Genomic DNA, 23564 nt, shown 5'->3' with positions numbered 1-23564 from the left:
CATTTGTCAAGAATAAGGTTTAATACATGGTTTACAATGAAACTGACTCAAACTCACTTATCCATTATCCAAAGACTCGGCCACTGTAAAAACCATTGTGTACTCACAAAAGCTTATGCTCAAATAAATTTGTTAGTCTCTAAGGTGCCACAAGTCCTCCTTTTCTTTTTAAGGATACAGACTAACATGGCTGCTACTCTGATACCTTCCCTTTGAGAGAGGTATAAATCAAAGGTAACGAGCAGCACTTAATGCATCCATTGCTGGGTTTTTTCTGAATTTTATTTATTTGGAATGTGATAGTGAATTTAGCACTAGCATTTCAGTGCTACGAATAAAAAAATAAATCAAGTTAGTGTCTGGACTACAGTTTTCCAGATAATTACCCACATTTAGATATAAAATGCTTGAAAGGAACACAGTGCTGCCTAGCACTTAAGTGCCAGAAGAAATACCTTATTTGTTTGTTTAATTAAGTTGCAGCCAGGTGGACAAAGATTAATGAACTGTACATAATTTGTTCGCCTCTCTATCATACACACAAATCTGCAGGGCATTGTGGTGGCCTGTGGATTCAATTAGAAGTATCCCTGATCCTGTGTCAGGCTAATTTCCAGTAGCTGCAGGCCAGTGTCCTTGCAGTGTCCATTTGCACCTTGCTGCAACTTCTCCTGGTAAAGGAACTGATGAATCATTGTTCACTTCAAAGGTGTGAAGCAGCCTCTAGTTGAGTGTGCACAGAAAGGAAATGTCAAAGCCTATTATTTCCAGAGGTGGCAGAAAGCAAGGACAGAAGCAGCCCAGGGAGAATCACACTATTGCACATGCATAAAACAACCAGGAACATTCCCCTACAGAGAAGGTTTATATTTATGTTGGAATCCATAGGATCTCAAAGTCCTCAGAACCTTTTAAATGCAGATGTGTTTTATAGCTCATACAATCCACATTTGTTCTGCATGGTCTCTAGCACCCTCTTGGAACTTGATAACATTTAGTTCCGTTCCTAACAAGCAGACCTATACTAAAAAACAAACAAACAAAGAAAAAAATGGGTTAGGTAATTAACTTGAAAAAAGAAAAGGAGTATTTGTGGCACCTTAGAGACTAACACATTTATTGGAGCATAAGCTTTCGTGAGCTACCACTCACTTCATCAGATCTGTAGCTCATGAAAGCTTATGCTCCAATAAATGGGTTAGTCTCTAAGGTGCCACAAGTACTCCTTTTCTTTTTGCGGATACAGACTAACACGGCTGCTACTCTGAAACCTATAATTAACTTGGGCTCCCTCTGCTGGCTGCATGATTTTGCAGCAGAAAAATTAAAATACTGCAGGATATGGCTTGCCAGTGGCTCCAGTTATTTTTGTTACCAATCTACCACCAAGTCAGTGAAAAATAAATGCTTTCCCTGTGGATGAACCACCAAAGTCTACAAAGGGGTACCTGTCAGGGACTCTGGATAAATGGCTTTTATCTTCGGAATTCAGATCTTTTCTTGAGCTGAACCCTCCCTCCCTATAAACCCTGTTGTGTTTGCTCCTGGTGCGTGACACCAGTTCAGCATGCACACTCTGCCACTGGGACCCATGACAGTGGCAGGTTGTAGGTAGCAATTAGTGAATGAATATTGCACATAGTTTGACGGGATACCACCCCAGAACACCAAAGGACCATCCTTGAAGGGTTTAAAAATCGATGCTCCAGAACTCCTGGACAGGTATTATCCCATTGAACTCATTCACTTTCAAAGCATAAATATCATTGCTATGAACAGTGGATTATGTGATACAGGATAACTACTTAGGCCCAAATCCTTTGCTTAAGAGCCATTGCTAGTATCTGGGTTGGGTGCTGAGCAGAAACATGGGAGAAATGAGGATTAGGTGAGGTGCTCTTCCTGCCTGATCTTAATAAGCAGCAGTGGAGACCCTATTGTGTCCCAAGAGCATAGGCCCCAGTTCAGCAAAGCATTTAAGTCTGTGCTTAAGTCGATCTCCGCTCGGCCCAGCGTGTGCTTAACTGCAAGCGTGTACAAGCAGACGCTCAGCGCTTTCCTGACCAGCGATGGCCTGCTGAATCAGGGCCTGAATAGCAGCGTGCATCCCTCCCGCAGCAGTGGGTTGCACAGACAAGCTCTGGATGAGCTGCATAGGAGTGATCCCGATGCCCCCGCCCTCACTCCCATTTGGCACTAGGCCTCTACATGCATGGAGAAGGGGCCAGGACTTGTGCCTTGGTGTCAAGTTCCCCAGTGCAATGTTAATACGTAACTGTCTCAAAGACAAGGCAGGCACTGGGGTCAAATTCAGCAAGTCTAGCGGAGTCCGGAAGGAGTCTTAGTTGGCCTAATTTACACCCATCTGTCCTTCCCACCCCTCGCCTTCTTGCACCCGCTTCCCACTCATCAGTACATGTGCCACATTAATAGAGTCCTTTCTACTTCAGTAGGTGGGATTAAGTAGGTGTAAGGGGAGCATAAGGGAATCCAGCTTTCACATCATGAACCTCACCTTGAGTTGAGCTCCTTTTCCTTTATTTTCACAATTTTCCCTCTGTCTTCATTTACTTTCTATAGAAGCACCTGGTGCACTGGGTAAAATATCTGTTTTATAGAGGAAACATCAATTCACCTAATCACAGTGTGCCACTAGCATGGCATCGGTGGTGTTGTTCCTTCCACTGCCTTGAAACATTCCAAATAGGCAATTTGCTTCCTAGGAACATCATGTGGACAGACTAATGTCTTTTGTAAGTTAGCATTCAGCAAAGTCGATAGTGGGGGTAGCGTCCATGTAGCCTGTAGGAATCAAACTTGAATGGCAGGAAAAGGATTTTATTCTTTAATTTTAGCTTTCATTGTTCTGTGACCCATAATGTATTTTTTCTGAAGACAAACAGGAAAGGAAAAGATTCATCCATTATACATACCCCGTGATTCATTTTTTTTCTTTATATGTTGACACAAATCATGCCGAAGAAGGTGAAGAAATCATGTTTATTTCTGGTTGAAGACTGATTACATCACAATCATGGATAATTTAATAGAGCAATTTTATATTCTCAGAAGAAATCTAAGAATAAATATGAAAAAAAATAAAATATTTTATTTCCACTGTCTTTGAGGATGAGTGATGTTTAGATGCTGTTTCTTAAAGGATATTTATCATACTTTAGACTGTGTGCTGAATATATTATCTTGAAAGGGTAAAAAAAAAAATCCATCCAAATATTTTAACTCACCACAAAATTAAAAAAGAAAATCCATGTATTTGTCCAAAGTAAAGATTTAGTTATACGTTAATTAATGAATCCACATAGGAAATGCTCATTGTCCAAGAAAGCATCCTTTCTATTGGTTAATAGACTCTTCTCTGCAGAAAAAATCTTGATGTTTTTTCCTTCTTTGGACTGATGAATCACTATTGATTCTTCAGGCTGTAATACAAAAAGGAAGCAGAGATAAGTTTCTTTCTTGTTTTTCCTAGTTTTTGTTTTTGCTTGTTTGCTGCTGCTTTATAAGATTCTCTCTGTCCACCTGTTTCCATCATTTACCCATGTAACCCTGAATACAGCCTATGTAGCTGACTGCTTATTCAATTATATACCATCTTGTAATTGTTCCTAGGAGACAAAGGTATACCGAGATACAGCTGCTAGAAGTTGAAGCTAGATAAATTAGGAGTAGAAATAAGGCACACATTTTTAACAGTGAGGGTGATTAACCATCAGAACTTACCAAGGTTTGTGGTGGATTCTCCATCACAGGAAACTTTTACATCAAGTTTTTCTAAGAGAGATGCTCTAATTCATCCACAGCTATTGACATGTAGCAGAAATTAATTCAGAGAAGTCCTATGACCTGTGCTATGCAGCAAGTCAGAGTAGATGATCACAATGGTTTCTTTTGGCCTTAATATCTCTGAACCTATCAATCAAAATACCACTGTAGTATCTGAGCACTTCACAAGCAGCTTTATCCTCACAAACACTTCCAGGAAGTAAAGAAATATTAGCATCCTCATATTACAGATGGGGAATTGAGGCATAGAGTAATTAGGATCTTTGCTCATAGTCATGGAGAACGTCTGTTTCAGAGTCTGGAGTTGAACCCACATCCTAGACCAGTGTCTTCACAGCAGCACCACCCTTCTTTTTACATACTTATTACACTATACCAGAGGGTTAAACACAGTCATCTTCCTTTAAGTCCTCAGTATAAACCTAGAGTTTTTGCACACAAGGCAATATATTTTTGACAACTGAGAACATGTCCAGGCAGTAAAATAACATGATCTAATATTGATAATTTGAGAGATGGGCTGTTTACTTTTTAAAATCAAAGTAATTTCTCCATACACCAAACACCAAGAAAACAAACAAAAACACAAAATGCACAAGCCAATCAGTGGCTTTCAAATTATGATCAAAGCATCAGAGGATATCAGAGACATCTTTATTTTCACTTATATTAAAAGGGAATGGAGAGAATTTAATATTGAGGGAAAATATTACACATTTGCTTTTTATAGGCAGTGTAATTATTCAGATTATCTCTGGAAGAAGCAAAATAATGACAAATTAAAATGCCTTTGAATCCCATCTACCTTTATAATTGTTCATCTGCTAGAGTTGTTATTGCTCTAAACTTCTCTGTATTTTAGTCAGCATCCTGCACAATACCAAAAGCACATGGAGAATTTCATCGCTATTAATAAATGTTGCAGCCATCAAGATAAAAAAACATTTTAAATTTGAGACAGATGTGCTGTGTAGCTCAGGTATTTAAAAATATTTCCTGAAATGTAATGGAAATATTGCCTGAGAGAGAGAGAGAGAGAGAGAGATATCATTCCTGAAGGATAAATTTAATTTAGTCTATAGCTTTCTTAGGGTGGAATCTACTTGTAGAACAGAATAAAAACAAATACAGCATAATAAAATATCACCCCTCTAAAATGCAACCACATAAAACCAAAATGACGGGGTCGAATTTAGAAGTTGTTTGCAAAAATGTTTTTATAGGGCGGAAAAAACCCCTAAAGGTTTATGGTGGTTTTTGAAAGTGCTGAGGGATGATATGAGAAGGTTTCTGTGATTGGGATGGAGTTCCACACCGCAACAAAGTGAATATACTATTGCCTGACAGCTTGAAAGACAATGGTGGGATCCCAAGATGGTGGTAATTTGTATGAGCAGTCAATGTGAGGTTCAAGGAGCAGGATTCAAATGAAGCCAGTGCCAGGAGCTTGTAGGACTTGGAAAACCAGCAGTGCCAATTTAAAGTAATCTGCCACTTTTACTTTGCTGATTCTGGACAAGTCCATGTGCAATGGACCTGCCAAACATCTTATCTTTTTATGTTTAAATTTTATGTTTGAGGCTAACACGGGATGGGTTTGAGGCATCACAGGTGAAAGAAGAGAACAATCTGATGAACTTTGGAATAAAATGAAAACTGTCATGCTCAAATCTGCCAAAGCACATGTTCCAAAATGTCAGCACTGGACCACACTATGGTTAACAGAAAAGGTGTTTGGACTGGCAAAAATGATGCAGAATGACACAGAATGGCTTGAAGACTGAAGCACCTAGGAGAGAATACGAAGAACTGAGCAGGCAGACTAGACCAGACAAGAGTGAATACATCAGGGCAAAGTGTGAGGAACTTGAGAGTCACAAAAAGCGTATTACAGGTTTCAGAGTAGCAGCCGTGTTAGTCTGTATTCGCAAAAAGAACAGGAGGACTTGTGGCACCTTAGAGACTAACCAATTTATTTGAGCATAAGCTTTCATGAGCTACAGCTCACTTCATCGGAATGCATATGGATGCATTCCGATGGAGTGAGCTGTAGCTCACGAAAGCTCATGCTCAAATAAATCGGTTAGTCTCCAAGGTGCCACAAGTCCTCCTGTTCTTTTTGCGAATACAGACTAACACGGCTGTTACTCTGAAACCTTACAATACAGGACGACACAAAGGAGCCCAAGAGCCAGATTCATGAATCTGGTGAGTGGAACTGGTGCATAGTATTTTGAAAACGAAGCCTGGGAAAACACCAGTGGTAGATAACATACCAGTAGAATTGTTAAAAGAAATTAGTGACTTCGGTACTGATCTCAAGGAAAATTTGCAGCGACGTACGGATGTCTAGAAATTGACTGGTGAAGGGAATCTTTCTGTTCTTACCAACAAAAGGAGACATAACAGAGTGTAGTAACAAGTGTATTATCTCCCTTTTATTGCACACGAGCAAAGTTCTGCTCTGCATAATCCACGATCACATTAAGTGAATGATAGAAGTACAGCTACCACTTCAATAAGCTGGTTTCAGAGAGGGATGAGGCACATGTGATCAAATTGCAAATATCTATCACATCATTGAAAAATGCAGGGAGTACAATCACCCATTGATCACGTATTTCGTTGACTATTCAAAAGCATTCAGTACTATCAGACATGATCATTTTTGGAGGATACTGGCAGACGTGGGGATTCCAAAACACATTATTGACCTCATCGCAAGACTCTACCATCAACAACCACCACAATGCAGACGACAGCAAGTGGTTTTCCAGGGGGCAGGACGTGAAACAAGGGTGTATTCTGTCTCCAAGCCTTGCCAGCATGTACTCAGAATTTATTATATGACAGAGTGGGAAGAGCTGGGATTTCCATTGGTGAACATGTCTTAACGGACCCCACATACTCCGATGACATGATGCTCTTTGCTATAACCACTGATACAAAGCAACAAATGTTGGAGTTTGTAAAAACACGTAGTGAGGAATATGGACTACACCTGAATGAGGTATGAAATGAAATGCATGCACATTGACGTGATTAATAGGATGGCAAGAATGTCTTGCTCAGCAGTGGCCTCCCTCAGGAAAGACTGGAAAAACAATTGCATCTCAAAATGTGCAAAGGCTCAATTGGTGACAAGCTTTTTTTTCCCCCACAGCAACTTACAGATGTGAATTGTGGGGAAATAATGCTGCTGACAAGAAGAAAACTGAAGCTTTTGAGATGTGCTGTTGGTAAAGACTTTTGCATATATCCAGGAAAGAAAAAAATACTTGAAATATTGGAGAGAAGCAGACCCTGCAATAAGAAAATATTAGGTGCAAGCTTATATATTTTGGTCACATCAGGAATAGAGATGGAAATAACCTCAAGAAAGTTACCATGGAAGGAATGGTAGTGGGGCACTCTAGTAGGGGACAACCAGTGAGGAGATGGAGAGATGATGTGTGGCAGGTCACTGGAAGGTTAGCTGCTGACTACTTGAAGCTATTAATGGATTGAGAAGGCTTCCAAATATTCTGCTACTACGTCACCAATATTAAGACAAGAATAAATAGATTTGACCTAATTTACTTACTGCCACTTTCTAGGCAGCCAGTGTAATGGATGCAAGACAGGCCTAATGTGATCACAAGCATTCAAAGTAGTAAGCAATTCTGCCACTGAATTCTAAATAAGCTGTAGGCAATGGAGCAACCTCCCCAAGTGCCCTGTACAGGAAATTATTATACCTCGTGGTTGCAAGGGCATGTGCATTGCTGGTGGGAAGTCACCATGAGATAAGGTACAGCCAGTACAAACTGCACAATTGCAGACGGAGTAAAAAATGCACTTTTGCATGGCAGCCAACATATGAGAACTCGGATTGGAATGCCCCTCATCCATTTACTGCTTTTCCCCATCTCTTGCATCCTGGACTACAACGAGATTCTTTGGGGCAGGAGCTGTCTTTGCAACCCTTGTCTGTACAGAATCTAGCACAATGGGACCCTAATCAGTGCCTCTAGATGCCTTCGTAATACAAATGGAATGTAATAATAATAATAACAACAATAATAATAGCATGGTGTAGAGTCACGCCAAAAACCTGTCTCACAACACATCCCGTGCACAAGGGATAGAAGATGGAGGGGGTGGTGGGGGAATCCTCCTTCTACGTCCAGGTAAGGAGGGAAGCAACAAGATGGGGCGTGAACACTAGACTGAGAAGACAATTCTGTGGTGTTCAAATACGACTGTGATTAGAAGCACATAAGTGCAGACAGATATGGAAATGCAATCATGGTGAAGAGTGACATTTCTCCAGGCACGGTATTTACAATATTTTGATTAGCTCAGATTTCTGAATGGCAAAGCAGCTTATGTTAATAAATACCCAACTTCAATTAGACATCTGCATTCACAGTCTAAATAAAGCCAATAGCCACCAAGCATGTCATTTGCTTCCCAGTGGGCTATAAATCCCCTGGGCTTTCACAAGAAGATGCACAATGATTAGGTGAACAGCAATGGGTAAATATCTGTCATGTGTTCAAGATCTTCAGAACACTCTTTTCCTAGATGACATGGCAACTGCCAATCTCCAGTTATTCATTTGAGCACCATCCTGCGCTCCTCATTCAGGAACAATCTCCCGTTGACTCAGTGGGAACTTTACTGTAGTAACAACTACAGCGTTGGGCCCATCTTCTCTCATTTGATTTCCCCCCCTGAAACCCTGGTTTTGGGTATGTCTACGCTGCAGCCGGGGGTGTGAATGGCAGTTCATGTAGACCAACCTGCGCTAGCTGTAATCTAGCCTGCTAACAGTAGAAATGAGGACGCCACGGCTTGGCCTTCAGAGCTAGCAATATAAGCCCCCCAGACTCCTCATGGCACGTACTCACTTATGCCGCCAGCACCGAAGCATCCTCATTGCTATTTTTAGCAAGCTAGCTGGAGCACAGCTAATTACTCCTGAGGGAATTCTGCAGCAAAAAATTAAAAATTCTATGCACAATATTTTGAAATTCTGCAAAATTCTATAAATTTTGTTTGTTAATAAATAAATGTGGAGGCTCCAGCATGGCAGTGGGCAGCAGAGGTCACTGGCTGCATGGGACAGGGAGTTGGTGGTGAGGCTGCACCCAACCCCAATACAGCACAAGGACTGGGCCTGCCCCAGAAATGCCCCAGGGCCCTGCCCCTCCATGCCAGCCGCACCAAGTGTGGGCAGGCAAGCAGGATCCCAGTGTGGGGGGAGAGTTCTGTGTGGGGCAGTCTGGGTATGGGTGGCTCAGTGAGGGGTCTGGGTGTGTGTGGGGGGGATCTGGATGCACAGGGGCTCGTTGCGAGGTTCCAGGTACAGGAGCAATGGGACTCTGCAGGGGGTCCAGGTGGGGTGGAATCTGGGTGCAGCTGGTTGGGGGTCTGGGTGCAGGGGACTCATCAGGGTAGGGGGCTCACCAGGGGGGTGATATGGGTGAAGGGGGGTGAGATTCAGTGGGGGGTCCGACTGTAGGAGGTGAGGCTCAGCGGGGTGAGGGTTGGGGTGTGGGGGGCTTGATGGGGGGTTGGAGGTTCAGGGATTGGATGAACGGTGGAACAGCTCCCCATACAATGATCCTTCCCCACATGGTTGAAGAGCAATGGGGGTAGGTAGGGCGGAGGTTTCTGCAGCCTGTAAGGGGGGGGAGGGCTCTGGGGGTGGGTCTGACCTGGCCCAGGCTGCTCCTTTCAAAGGAAGAGCAAGTCCCATCCTTCCTAGCCCAGCCGGGACTAGTAGCTGAGCAGGATAGGAGCCACCAGCTGAGGCATCCCCAGCCCCACATTCCTCCCACTCCCTGCAGTGATTTACCTCCCTGCCAGCTGCTCCAGATACCCAAAACGATGGGCCCACATTGCTGGGGAGGGGCACGTGACCACTCTTGAGGCCTCCCTTTGCTTCCCCTTCAGAAAGTTATTTTTCTGCAGGGAAGCAAAGAAATCTGCAGGGGACATGAATTGTGCGCACGCACAGTGGTACAGAATTCCCCCAGGAGTAGCTAGTGCAGGTGTGTCTACACGAACTGCCAGTCTTACCCCTGGCTGCAACACAACGGAACCCTTTGAGAAAGGAATTATAATTATGTGGGGTGCATGAATGGCACCTAGGAATGGATAAATGACTGGTTATAAAAATACAGAGAGCATGTGAGAGCTCCAGCAGATAAGAGGGAAGTTTTGCTGGTAAAAGAAAATAAACTGAAAAGAGGGAAGATGAAGTTCCTTTTCATGGAAGTTGATGTCATGATCAGCTACATCATAAGACACTAACTACTAGGGGCTGAGGTGAATCTGATGTCACTGCCCCTCATCACCCACAGCCAGGAGGATAGCAGATACATCTCAAGCTCTCAATGCTGCATGCAATGTTGGTTATATCATTGTGACATTTGATACAGGGCCAGATCCTCAGCTGGTGTAAATCAGCACAGCTCCACAACAGACAATGCAGCTACACCAAATTACAACAGCTGAGGATTTGGCCCCCAATGGTCTATTAGTTACAGATTGACGTGAGGCCCAAGAGAGCGGACGAAATCTGAATGCAACAAATACAGAGGACAGATTTTGAAAGTTTTACCACAAAATGGGTGTGTGTTGTGGTCTGTCTGGCAGTGAAAGGGAGATGGGAAATGCTGCAGAGACCAATGAGACACACAGCATTGCAATGATGGAACTAGGGGACCGTTTCTCTCTCTCAGTCTCTTCTTATCATTATTAGCAGTATTACAGTTACACTGAGAGGCCTGCACTGAGATCAGGGCTCCCCTGGGCTAGGCACTGTACTTACACAGAGCTAGAGACAGTCCCTGCCCCAAAGCGCTCGTAATCTAAACGGACAAAGTGTGGAGGGGAAACTGAGGCACAGAAAGGGGCAGTAGCTTGCTCGAGGTCACCCGGCCGGTCGGTAACTAAGCCAGGACCGGAACCCAGGGCCCTGACCCCCAATCCACTCCCCTATCCTCAGATTGGGGGACTGGGGCACAGGGAGCTTGAAGGGCAGATTTTTCATAAGTACTTTGCACCCATAACTTCAGCTGAAGCCAAAGGGAGCTGCAGCCTGAGTAACTCATCCCAGGTCACACAGGGACACAGACTGAATCCCAGCGCAGTGCCTTCACCAAAAAAATTCTTCCGCTTGGCATGAAAGTCAATGGGATTGTGCTTGTAAGTCACTTAGCCAATGGGAGTTAGGCACCTAGGTGCTTTTGAGAATCATACCAGGAGCCTGCCTGCATCTTTACGCATCTAAATACCTTTAAAGTTCTGGTCCACTGGCATTTTTTAAACTCCCACCCTGCAACCTTATTTCTACCTGCAAAACCCCTGAGAATTGCTCTGGAGCTGCAACAGGGCCCATGAGTTCATTTATCCAGAGCTATTTTCAACATGGTGATGAATGCAGTGTATTTTACCTTCTTTACTGTATGTGCATGCTAATAAATAAGGAATAATTTTTACAAATTAATATGCAATGCTAAGATTTCTTCACATCCAGAATCCGTAGGTATGGCATGTTCTTACTCACCTAACTGGGGGTTATTTTTAGAAACATTTTTATTGGATCTTTCCAGACTATATGAAATAAACCAGAAAAGAGCCAAGAGTTTTGTCACTTACTGTTTGTCACCAACAATGAAGAGCGAGATCAATATGTGACAGTCTTCAAATGTTTCCCAGTTAACGTGACCCCTCCCCCTGTTACTGCAGCCCTGCACAAATCCTGCCTTCCATTTGCCATCGGTCCCCATGGAAACTAGGCTGCTTACAGTGAGTGTGATCCAGTGCAAGAGGATACTCACAATCACACACCATGCCATGCCTCCTGCTTCATGAACCATTCTGTTTGCTTGTTGTTTATTTTGCAGGGGTGGGGGTGTAAAAAGAACACGTTTATTTTTGGAAAGCAAGTCAGACAATGACTCAATTACCTTGGCACTGTTTACAAATCCCTGATTAAAGGGTTCGTTCTCCTCCCCCACTGCAGATGTTCCAGAGTCCAGCCTCATTTCAGAATGTTTGTGTATTTGCAGGTGTGTTTGTGCACACACACACACAAGAACTATGAATCTGAGCTGTAGATTCACACGGCAAATTTTTAAAAAGTAGCTCTCACTCACCAGCCTTGCCCATGAATGTGTAACTCTCACCAAACCTGCAAGGAAGGCTACACAACCTCCCGGGTAAGCATATTCTGCAGCGTCGTACATTTTTGCTGCTTATATAAGAAACCCTCTTCTGGGTCTGGTTCTAACCCCTTAAATCCCAAGGTTCATTACAAGATCTCAAGTGGAGCTGTATTTTCTTCTTTTTTTAATATATAAAACTTAAAATATTTATGTTTTTGAAAGAAAAAAAAGGCTCTTAGATGTAGCTTTGCATATTCACTGGCTAATGGAAAAGCAGAGCTGACAATGCTAGCTGCATCCCTCTACATCTCTTATTAAACACTGAAATATCAGCCTAGTCAATTTCAGCAATTCGTTTCCTCTGCCACTTCTTCCCATCTTTGGTCAACCAAGTTCAGCAGACAGGCACCCAGGATTCAGATCTGACTTTGAAACTCCTGTAAAGAAAGGTGGGGGGGGGGGGAGGGAGGGGCAGGGAATGTGAACAGTCAGTTAGATGGACTTTGAGTCCCAGCTTTGCTGACTGAGTTCCAATACGATCAGCTCTGATGCTGAGAAATGAAGGAAGGTCAGAATAACATGGCCCGCTAAGCCGCACCTCAAGGGCTGCTATTCAGTGAGTTATTTAAAGCATAATTTGGGGATGGATTGGCTGTGTGTTATACTCTGGAACGCTTTCAGTAGCTGTAATATAAATTTATTGTTTGGTTCACTCTTGTTTTATATGACTCTTGTCTTACAGCTGCTCTCCAGAAGCCTAATATGCTGGGTAATTTTGGGGTGCGATCATCTTTCCATAACCAATCTGTCCCAAAAGGGCATGTCTTTCCTTTATAAAACATTTTTGAAAGTGTGCCAGGTTCATGAAGTGTTTTTTGTTGCCTTGGATACAGCAGTTCACTAGCAAACCCTTTGTGTTGAAAGGATAAGGGGAAAGTATCATCATTAACCAAAGATAACAGGAATGTTAAAAGGGATACAGAATACAGGAATAGGTGTTGGCTAGGTAAAACATAGGTATAAGTTAAGGCAATAATGCAAAGAATCTACAAGCCTCAAGGCCTGTAAGACAACAGCTTAGTTAAACTAATCAAGGCCTAAGGCCCCAAAAGCCTTAGCATAAGTAGCTAATCAGGAGTAAACCCTAGATTATAAAATATCACAAGAATAGAATGCTGTAATAGACAGGTGTGTTTATTGCTGAAAGAATGGATGTGTCTTGAATCACTGTAGTTGACTGGCTGAGAAATGGTTTAGAACAACATTTGCCGGTGCTATTCACTTATGACAAAGATCTTTTAAATAGAAACATCTCCATCTGCACTGATTTCATAGCCATGGACAGAGAATCATAGAAGATTAGGGTTGGAAGAGACCTCAGGAGGTCATCTAGCCCAACCCCCTGCATCATCTGTATTAGGGCAGACCTGCATAATGCTTGAACTTTCTAAAATCTTTTACCCCTTACTGCTGTAATATCCATACTGCACACTGATCCAAGCCCCAGATAAACGCTTGCTTCAGTTTAGTTGCCTGCTTGCTATAAATAGAAGGGACTCCTACATGAAGCAATGTGCCAGACTTATTCTGGGGTCAGATTTGGTCCAGATGAGCTTGGTGCTGGACTGGAGGAATTGGGGGGAAAAGGTAATTGTTGAGAACCCCTTATCTTATCACTAATTCTGTGCTGGCTTGGTAGTTTATCTTAGAACAGACCCTTCTAGAGCACCATCCCCCATCAATCCCATCTAAAAGAGGACACAGCCCCAAGAATTTCTTCAAATGAGCGAGTAAAATCTGTTCCAGACCAATTATAAAAATGAAGTTTTTATTTTGGGTAAATCCAAACTGCCAACCCTATTCTGTCTTACACATCTGCACTTCACTATAGGAGATGAAGAATTCTATATTCATCTGCTGAGTCACTTAGCCTCAAAGAAAATGGTATAAGAATGAACAATGAATAGAGGAAATAGAATAATCAAAGCAATTTCCCATAGAAATTGGTCAGATGAACATCTCTAATTGGCATTCTATTATTACATTTGTAACATACTTTCCTATGAATTTAATAGTAGGTTTCCTCTCTTATTAAATGCCCATGAAGAACTGTGAGATGTTTCCAGATTTAAATAATTATGAGTAAGTGATAAGACACTATATTTAGAAGAAGCGATAGGAATATTAATTTGTGAAACAGCAGAAGGTCCCTTTTAAAAAAAAAAAAAACTGTCCAAGTCCTGCAAGGCCTGTGAGTGATACTGTGATCTTCATGCAGGCATCCTCACTTTTTGCCAAAATGAAAGTGACAGGGACCTCCTGCTCAATAATTCATGCTTTTTTCAAAGCTCTAGAAAGCTTTGGGAGTATTTGAAAATTCCACTGGGTCTTGACACTAAAAAGGTATAATGCTACTTGCCCCTTTGGTGCCCAGATGTGGTAATGAACCATTAGAAGCCTTCTAGGCCCAAACTACTAACTGTAATAAACTTCCGACAGGGTTACTTCAGCCAAAATAATAGGAGGATTTAAAGGTCCCAAGTCTCCCTCCTCTCTGGGGGATGTGGAAGGAATTGCAGGTAGCAGCCATTTTCTCTCACACCTTACGTCCCTTTGATGTTCTGTACAATATTTTCCTCCATCCTGATGTCCTTTGGCCCAGTTCCCTGTTTTGCCAGTATGTCAGAGCTGCTCTTGTGAACAAATGAAGCCCTTGAGTTTGAATAACTCTGAGAAGTACTTTTGTCAAACACAATCTTGGCACAAAGTAGGATTTTTCCAACTTCTCCAAACTTTAATCTGAGTTCCATTCAAACCCTTCCATCTCTTTGCTTGGTTTTCTTCTCGCTAGTCGAAGACATAAAAGGATCGGGAAGAGTTACCAGCTAGTGAGTTTTCAGCTGAATGTTGGAAATTCTTTACCCAGATCTTAAGCACTGGCTGAGGAAATTCCAAAGCTCTGCAGTGGAAACATTCTGCATTAGGTTTCTTGTACAGTCCAAGAGGCTAGGTGACAGATTCTCTCTCTCCCCCACTCTCTCTCTCAAATTTTCATCAGAGCAGGTTGGGAGGAAGAATTCAGAAAAACAACACTGGGATACAGAGGAAATCATCCTTCTACAAGGACCAATCCTCTAAGATTTGAAGAGGACACCTTGCTAATTGCAGAGGATTAAAAATATGCAACTGGTGATTGAAGAGCTGAATAAAGTATGAGAAGTGGATACAAAATAAAAATGTGAGGTTACATACGTAATTGTGCAGAAGGCAACCTTGCTGATGTTGCCAGAATGAGAGACCGCTTCTTTGGCGGATCTCAGTTTACCATCCAATTTATTTCAAATTACATCCATGAGGCTATTCTGGTATGCAAATGATTTGCTTTAGCCTTTGCTGTCTGAACAGTAAAAAAAAAAAGTCTACTGAAAATAACCCTTGCCTCTGAAAGTAGTGCTGGGTGGTAGCCTCTGGGTGGGATGGGTGGTAAAGCTGTTCTAGATTTTCCCCATGTAGGACCAGACTCAGGAAGACTGGCACCGGCAGGGAGAGGGTAAATGACAGCTCTCTGCGTCAGAGAGCAGGGGCTAATCCCAGCACAAGACTACAGCTGTTGTTCCTCTGGGATTCTGCTGGTAAAGACAGGCAGCTCTGTCTTCTGGCAGATAGAGCTCTGCTTATACAGCTCCTGTCTGCATAATAGCTGAGTGCCACACAAACCCTAAGCCTCACAGTGCCACTGTGGGTCCAGGACATATCATCCAGCTTTACAGATGGAGAACTGAGGCACAAGACATTATGCGGCTCCCCCACAGTCACACAAGGGCTCTGCGGCAGAAGCTGGAACTGAACAGAGATCTCCTCAATCCCAGTCACTTTAGCCATGAGATCACCCATCCTCGCTTACTAGGAGGTCCTATGGGGAAGTCACTGCTAAATCAACCAGCTGCCTTGCAGTGACCTCTGTGCCACACCGCTCGGTTTTCTGAGCTGAGCATTGGTCACTACAGGAAACAAAGGGTAGGAATAAATGCTCAGTTTTCAGAATGGAGAGAGGTAAGTAACGGGGTCCTCCAAGGATCTGTGCTGGGACCAGGGCTATTCAACATATTAATAAATGATCTGGAAAAGGGGTAAACAGGGAGGTGGCTAAGTTTGCAGATGATACAAAACTACTTAAGATAGTTAAGTCCAAAGCAGACTGTGAAGAGTACAAAGGGATCTCACTAAGCTAGGCGACTGGACAACGATAGGACAGATGAAATACAATGATGATAAATGCAAAGTAATGCACATTGGAAATCATAATCCCAATTATACATACAAAAAATGATGGGGTCTAAATTAGCTGTTACCAGTCAAGAAAGATCTTGGAGTCACTGTGGATAGTTCTCTGAAAACATCTGCTTGATGTGCACAAAAAAGTGAACAGAATGTTAGGAACCGTTAGGAAAGGGATTGTTAATAAGACCCTAAATATCATCATGCCACTCTATAAATCTCTGGTATGCCAACACCTTGAATATTGCATGCAGTTCTGGTTGCTCCATCTCAAAAAAGATTTATTAGAAATGAAAAAGGTACAGAGAAGGGCAACAAAAATGATTAAGGGTATGGAACAGCTTCTGTATGAGGAGTGACTAAGATGACCAGGACTCTCCAGTTTGGAAGAGAGACAACTGAAGGGGGATATGATAGAGGTCTATAAACTTATGGATGTTGTGGAGAAAGTAAATAAGGAAGTGTTATTTAACAGTCACATAATATAAGAACTAGGGATCACCCAATGAAATTAATAGGCATCAGGTTTAAATAGCCATTAATGACTATCAGCCAAAATTGTCAGGGATGCAACCTCATGCTCTGGGTATCCCTAAGCCTCTGACGGTCAGATGCTGGGATTGGACAACAGGGGATGGATCACGTGATGATTGCCCTGTTCTATTCATTCCCTTTGAAGCATCTGGCACTGGCCACTGTCGGAAGGTATACCATTGGTCTAACCCAGTATTGCTGTTTTTACGTTCTTACAGCTACCCTTTGGCATCACAGATGTCACAATTCTTTTGTGCTCCTACACCTCCCCTTCCCACTGGATTATCAGCGACTGGCGATATAGGCCAGGGCTCATGCTAATATAGGGCTTGTCTACCCTGGCACTTTACCGTGCTGCAACTTTCTTGCCCAGGGGTGTGAAAAAACACCCCCCTGAGCGCTGCAAGTTTCAGCGCTGTGAAGTGCCAGGGTAGACCGTGCCCCAGCGCTGGGCGCTGTTCTCCTCGTGGAGGTGGGTTTTTTTATAGCGCTGGGAGACCTCTCACTACACAAGCCACGTTACAGCGCTGCTGCCTTCCGCTTTAACACGGCTAGTGAAGACGTGCCCCTAACGTAATGGACTTCATGCAAACCAGGTCAACCTTGGGTGTGTCAGGTTCCTCAGGCAGAAAATCCTACAGCAATGCAGTGACTATGCTAAGCTAAGCAAGTCTAAACTAGTGACTGGAGAATGAGAACGTGCAACAAATGGATGTTAGGCTCGGCCAATGGATTTAGCCTAAATTTATGGAATATAAAAAAATTACCCTAATTTGGGGGCCATTCAAACACATAATGAATAAATAAGATCACAGGAAACATGATTCACACTAGGCACCTTGGAAGGGCTCACATCAGCTGTGGGCATTTTAGGGGGGAAAGGCTGGGCTTGCTCTTTGAGGGAAAAAAAAACAAAGCTCAGAAATTACCTCTCACTGCTGGTTTGGCCTGGCCCTGATTTATCCTCCTGAAAACTTCTGAGTCCCCTTAAGCCACCTGAAATGTCTCAGAAACTAAGGACACCTTTTATATCCTGCATGCTGGAGTAATATTGAATACTTGTGCTTGGAACAGTTCCCGAAGCTCAAAGTATATTGAGAGATTAGTTCATTACTCTACTCTTTGGAACTCTGTACCTTTATAATTTTATTTTAATAATTTATACAAATTGGCAGAGCAGATCCCCTTCAAGTCTTGGAAAGTTGGCTAACAGGCAATTGCTTTACACCATAGAACAAACATATTCACTTGGAATCCCATGACAGACTCAATGTCCTTCCTGTAGTGAGTGCACAAGAGAAGCTCCAAACTCAATGCCTTTAAGCTGGACTGGTGGTGGCATCTGTACAAGGACTGGAAGTTGTTGGCACGTCAGCTCGGTGGGTTACTGCTGTCCATTTGCTTTTCACATGAAAGGATGAATCTTTCAGTCTGAAGGAGCGGATGGACAGGCAAAGTGGCCTCATAGCTGTTCCCTGGCTTGTCTCAAATACAGAATATTTCAGTGTTTAAGGAGAGAGAACGTTTCAACAGGGTTATGTGACCGAGTCCAGACCCCCATTTCAGCCCTAATCTCATGCAATGGCTTTTGTTTTAGTTTTGAAAAACTTCTTCCTGAATCCACACAAGGCTCTCAGTTCTCACACTGGGTATTTCCTTTCTTCTTTAAAGAAAGTCATAAAATCTACTCAATAGCTGCTTTTGCTTTCTGGCAAAACAATGCTACTCTGTTGGTCAGGTTCCATAATTTTGTCCTGCAGCCTGCCATCCCCTGTGCATCACATCTGTACTCTGTGTCCTATGAATATTAAGGAACCTGCCTGGGATTAGGAACTTTTCTTTGCATTATCTATTGTTTTTAATTTTTGGCCTTTTCCCCCTGCCGAGCTGAAGACACAGATACTGTTTTATTAAGGAGGGATGATATATTTATTCAGAAGGATACTGCAGACCATCTAAGTCACTTAAAGTGTCAAATATTCTTTATAAATTAAAGCACAGACTGCACAGGGCAAAATGCAGACCAGGGTAAATTATGAGAAGTGAAAGTTATGAGTATAAAACACTCAAGCTGTGCTGTAAATTTACACAGCACTTTAGAGAACAGAGATAAGAAACATTCCCTGCCCAAGGAGCTTACAATCTAAAGATGAGATAAATATAAAGCAAGTCATAGGCTAACAGCTCAGGAGAGGGATGGTCTGATGGATACAAATGAAGGAAGGAGGGATTTTCTACAGAGGTGTGACTTCAAGTGAGTACTGACTGGAGAAGTGGAAGTTGTTTAGTAGATGAGGTCAATGGGAGTATTCCATTCCTTTTAATTGTTGTAATATGCTAACCTCCAAACAACCATCGTTACACAAATTCCTCAAACCCAGTTTACCTGGCAGGATTGTCACACTCCTCAGAGCTAGAACTGAAATGCACAAAATCAGCTCAAGTGTCCGGCATCAAAGCATAGCTGGTTTCCTAGAAACCATGATGGTCTGAAAGCAGATTTACACCTGGGTGGAGCCATGAGCATGCATCAGGTTACCATGCGTCTCGTGAGCCAGACCAAATCAACCACCACTAATAAAATCTCAGTGAAAGCAGAGATTGAAGTAGAAAACACAGCACAAGATTCTCCATGCAGCTGAAGAAGTGGTTTTTTACCCACGAAAGCTTATGCCCCAAAAAATCGGTTATTCTTTAAGGTGCCCCCGGACTCCTTGTTGTCTGTGGATACAACTTAACATGGCTACCCCCTGATACTTAGCACAAGATTCATTGTCTGTATTTTCAGCTAATTTCATTCTTTGTTTGAATTTTCTCACAGCTCTGCATGCTGGTTTTGGCTAAGCAGAGAAGCATAAGTGCCAAATATACCACCTCTTCCCAAAGTATTTGTGACCTATCTGAAAACAGGACATGCTCAAAACTTGTGAGAAAGCCTGTTCTCATCAGACTTCCATGCCAAAAAGTGATATCCAGAATGCTTTGTCACAACAAAGCTCTAGAGGAACAGGTAAACAAAGAACAAACATTGCATTTCAGGTTCAAAGAATGCAGTCAAACTGATCTATATTCAGCTCTGCCTCTCTCTCCAGGTACCTACCAATATCTTTGTGTCTATGTTTGTAAATCACTTTGGGATCCTTGGATGAAAGGCATTATGGGAGTGCATAGTGTTTTTCTTATATTTACATCTATCACCCACACCAGACAGACAGACAAGTACTAATAGGAAAAGTACTCACTTGGTCTGATGTTTGGAGCCTTTCAGATGAGCGTGATACTGTTCTATTGAGTTTAGAGTGACATTACAGATGTTACAAGTGTAACTACGCTTCAGACCTGTGAACAAAACCCAACATGGTTAGTTGCTATGTTAACAACAACAGAAACCAATAGTTATTAGAAAAAAGCTGTGCATTTTTGTGACCTAAAATGGGAGATACAGCAAACAAGGCTGACCGAGAAGAGAAATCTGTTGTAGAAGAGGCCTGGCTCATTTAAGAATAATCTCTTTTGTAAGTTCTAATACAGGAAGAGCTCTCTCTTGTCCTGCCAACAACTAACCACTTGGGTGGGAAAACACAACAATACCCAAGAAATAATGCATATATGCTCAACTGAACTAAGGATTTATGCCCCAGTTTTTTCAGTTGCAATTTGCTATTCTTCTTTCACTCTGCCTGTCTGTACTCTGTGCACAGTGTCTTAGACAGCCATCACCATTCTATACATGGCTTGATCATCATCTTTATATAAATGGCCTGATCTTTTAATTGCTAAATACTTCCTAATGCAGATGAAGCCAGAGAGAACATGGAACAGAGGGAGAAAAGAATCCTTTTCCTTTCAGACTGTTAGATTAACTACTGCTGGCTCTATGGCCTACCATGTTTTGAATCAAAATGGCAGCTGGATAATATAAGCAAGTATGAAATTCACCCCAAAGAGAATAAGGTTGAAAATAAGAAGGATGGTTTTAAAAAATCCAGCATAATTCTCATTAATTAGAATACACTCAACCCATACATGTCTCTTACCATTTCCAATTTCTTCTCAACAAAACAATTCCCTCCCTGCCAGCTTATGTTCTTATATAATGTCCAGCATTCTGGACTGTAAACAGCAGTGGAGTCTGAGCAATAAGGGAGATCATCACTGCAGCCCATGAAGTAGAGTAAATACCAGTCTCCTGTCTATTACTATTATTAGACTAGCCATCTCCCTCCCCCATGATTATGCCACAAAAGTGACTGTATGTTAACTGGTGGGTATGAGAAGTTCCGCCTCTCTCTCTTTTGCTCTCTCATTTTGTTTGGTAGTTGGCACAGTTCAGCGTGACTCATTATTATTATAGCGACAGACAAAATGTTCAGAAGAGCTCAACACACACAATCAGGGACAGATCTTCCAAAGGGACCAGCTATCCCATAACCGACCAGATTCGTGGGGTGCAGGTTGACTACTGAGCCCCTTTGAAAATCTGCCCCACATTGGGTGAGCTGATTACTTGAGTATTGGATCCATGTTGCAGGGTGGCCTATCAAAACCAGAGCTATGCGCTAAGATACATTTATAGTTGGTTGAAATATCTGTCTAGGGCTCTTGATGATGGTGTTCTACTCTTCCACACAAAGCAGTTCCTGACATACTAATTTTAGCTTTCCTGTTCACTGTTGCAATAACAAACAGTAATTGCTATTTATATAGGTGCTACCTGGCTGCCGGTCAACTGAATACCCCTGAACAAGAAACAACATCTCAGTGGGCTCACCAGGGTAAATGTTTTCATGTAGCATGTGTTTTTAAAAAAAACAACACTAACTGATGCCTTTTGCTTTCCATTGTATTGTTTATTCAATTGTTACAGTTAAATGGGGTTTCTTAAGTAAACGTTTAGCATTTTCTCATGATGTAAAACTCCGCAAGTGCAGCAGATCAGTTAAATGAGCAAGTAAAGGCAAGAGGAGATAATGCATAGGAATGTGCCACTGTATACATGCTGCCACTTCACTGAACTAACTGCTCATCTTTTAAAATACAGCACTCATTATGGTCTGTATTTCCTCCTGTAACAAAGTTGTTCCTCTTCAGGGCACGTGCTTAGCTTAAACTGCACTGTTTACCTAATTCACATTTCTGCCTCCAGGTTTAGACTGCAGAGCAGGGAACAGGCAATTAAACAGACAGATATACATTTTCAAAAATAGGAAATGCACAAAGATTTATGAGCAAAATTGCAAAGAGAATTTCTCTGCATCTTCATGTGAAAGTCTCCGACCTAAAGAACTAACTAAAATCCAGGAAGTCAACATGTGGCCTGGCCTGGCTGTTCGAAGTGGGCTAAATTGCAATTTGGGCATATAAAATTCCTCTGAGGTCTCAGATGCTCACCATAGAGAAGACGAACTTATTTATTCAAAGAGTACATGCACACACTCCTGTGAGTATGCACAATTTCATAAACGTTATGATGCAAAGTGCAATGCAAAGAGGAGAAAGGTAATAAGGGATGTGCTCTACAGTTACATCTTACTGCAATTTATTTCTGAAGACATGTCTGACAGTAAATAACTTGTCAACTAATGTACAATACAAACACAAACAGGCAGGTTCAGAAGGTGGAGGCTCATCTATGCACCCCATAAAAGGTTACTTCACTGTGAAAAATTGAAATAGCTGTAAGGTTAATATAGAAATTTAATCCTGCAACAGCATCTTGATATTTTGAGTGGCAGGCTACTGCGGATTCCCTTCCAATACTGTCCTTTCCAGTCAATATTGTTCCAAGTTGTCTTCTAAAGTTAATGGGCTCAAATGGTTCATGAGTAACATGTAAGCTTCCAGAGCTGTTTAAGGAAAATAGATAATGAGTAGGAACAAAGCTTGAAAACCAGAGCCATCCTGTATCTTCTTGGAGATCCCAGAGTAACCTGTACCCAAAGCTTTGCTCTGAAAGTGAATTTATTTTATTTTTTTGGCCTGGTAAAAATCTCTGTTGCCAAAAATCATTATTTAATTATTTAATTTGGAGAGGGTGCTCACTGCTGTGCAATACATAGAAATAAAGACTGCCCCTGCCCTGAAAAGCTGAAAATCTTCAAATAGGCCCCTAGAAGACAAATTGCACTGGTAAGTTGAGAGGTGGTGATAAAATACACTTTCCTAGAATAGCATCATGCTGTCTGTGGTCTTTCCAGAGTGCCCTACATTAAATTTTTTATTTGCAACAGAATGGAAAACCTGTGCTTTGTATTCCAAACCCCATGTATTCAGACATAGTGTCTTGGAGTGCTCCTCCTTTGCCTGGAGAAGATGTTAGGCTGCTTAGTGCATAGCAGATCAAGTAGTTATTAACGTACTAATGTTCTCATTTCGTCTGATTGGACAGGTTTTCATCCCAAAACATTCTTTAATGATTTTCTACAACCATGGAATAAAACGATATTGTTGGAGAAGTTTCAGAGCAGCAGCCGTGTTAGTCTATATTCGCAAAAGAAAAGGAGGACTTGTGGCACCTTAGAGACTAACAAAAGCTTATGCTCAAATAAATGTGTTAGTCTCTAAGGTGCCACAAGTCCTCCTTTTCTATTGTTGGAGAAGTTTCCTTAGATCTGCAGAAGGTTACTGACCATGTAGAGCTCAATTAATTTTTGGTCTTTTTCTGTTTTCATAAATGAGTGATCTGGGTCAGGAAATAGGGGGTTAACTTGGCTCATAATTTTTTTTCATGACAGAAACCAAAAGGTTATGTTATAGAATAAGCATAAGCACGGCAATAACTCTTTGCAC

General features: G+C 42.1%; 1 protein-coding gene across 5 annotated transcripts in view; it reads right to left on the bottom strand.

Annotated features, from left to right (window-relative positions):
* Positions 1-23564, bottom strand: part of ZMAT4 (zinc finger matrin-type 4) — a 424404-nt gene that overhangs the window by 259705 nt on the left and 141135 nt on the right. For 3 of the 5 annotated variants that reach the window (XM_073325308.1, XM_073325310.1, XM_073325312.1), the window contains 2 exons: positions 20018-20114; positions 2516-3440 (listed from right to left, as the gene is read on the bottom strand). In XM_073325308.1, coding sequence (XP_073181409.1) covers positions 3425-3440; positions 20018-20114 — 113 coding nt within the window. In that variant the 3' untranslated portion in view covers positions 2516-3424. The remainder of the gene's footprint in view (positions 1-2515; positions 3441-20017; positions 20115-23564) is intronic. The other 2 variants (XM_073325311.1, XM_073325309.1) reach the window with 2 other exon arrangements.

Source organism: Lepidochelys kempii, chromosome 26 (genome assembly GCF_965140265.1).
Source record: "Lepidochelys kempii isolate rLepKem1 chromosome 26, rLepKem1.hap2, whole genome shotgun sequence".
Lineage (NCBI taxonomy): Eukaryota > Metazoa > Chordata > Testudines > Cheloniidae > Lepidochelys > Lepidochelys kempii.
This window is presented reverse-complemented; position numbering and strand designations above follow the sequence as displayed.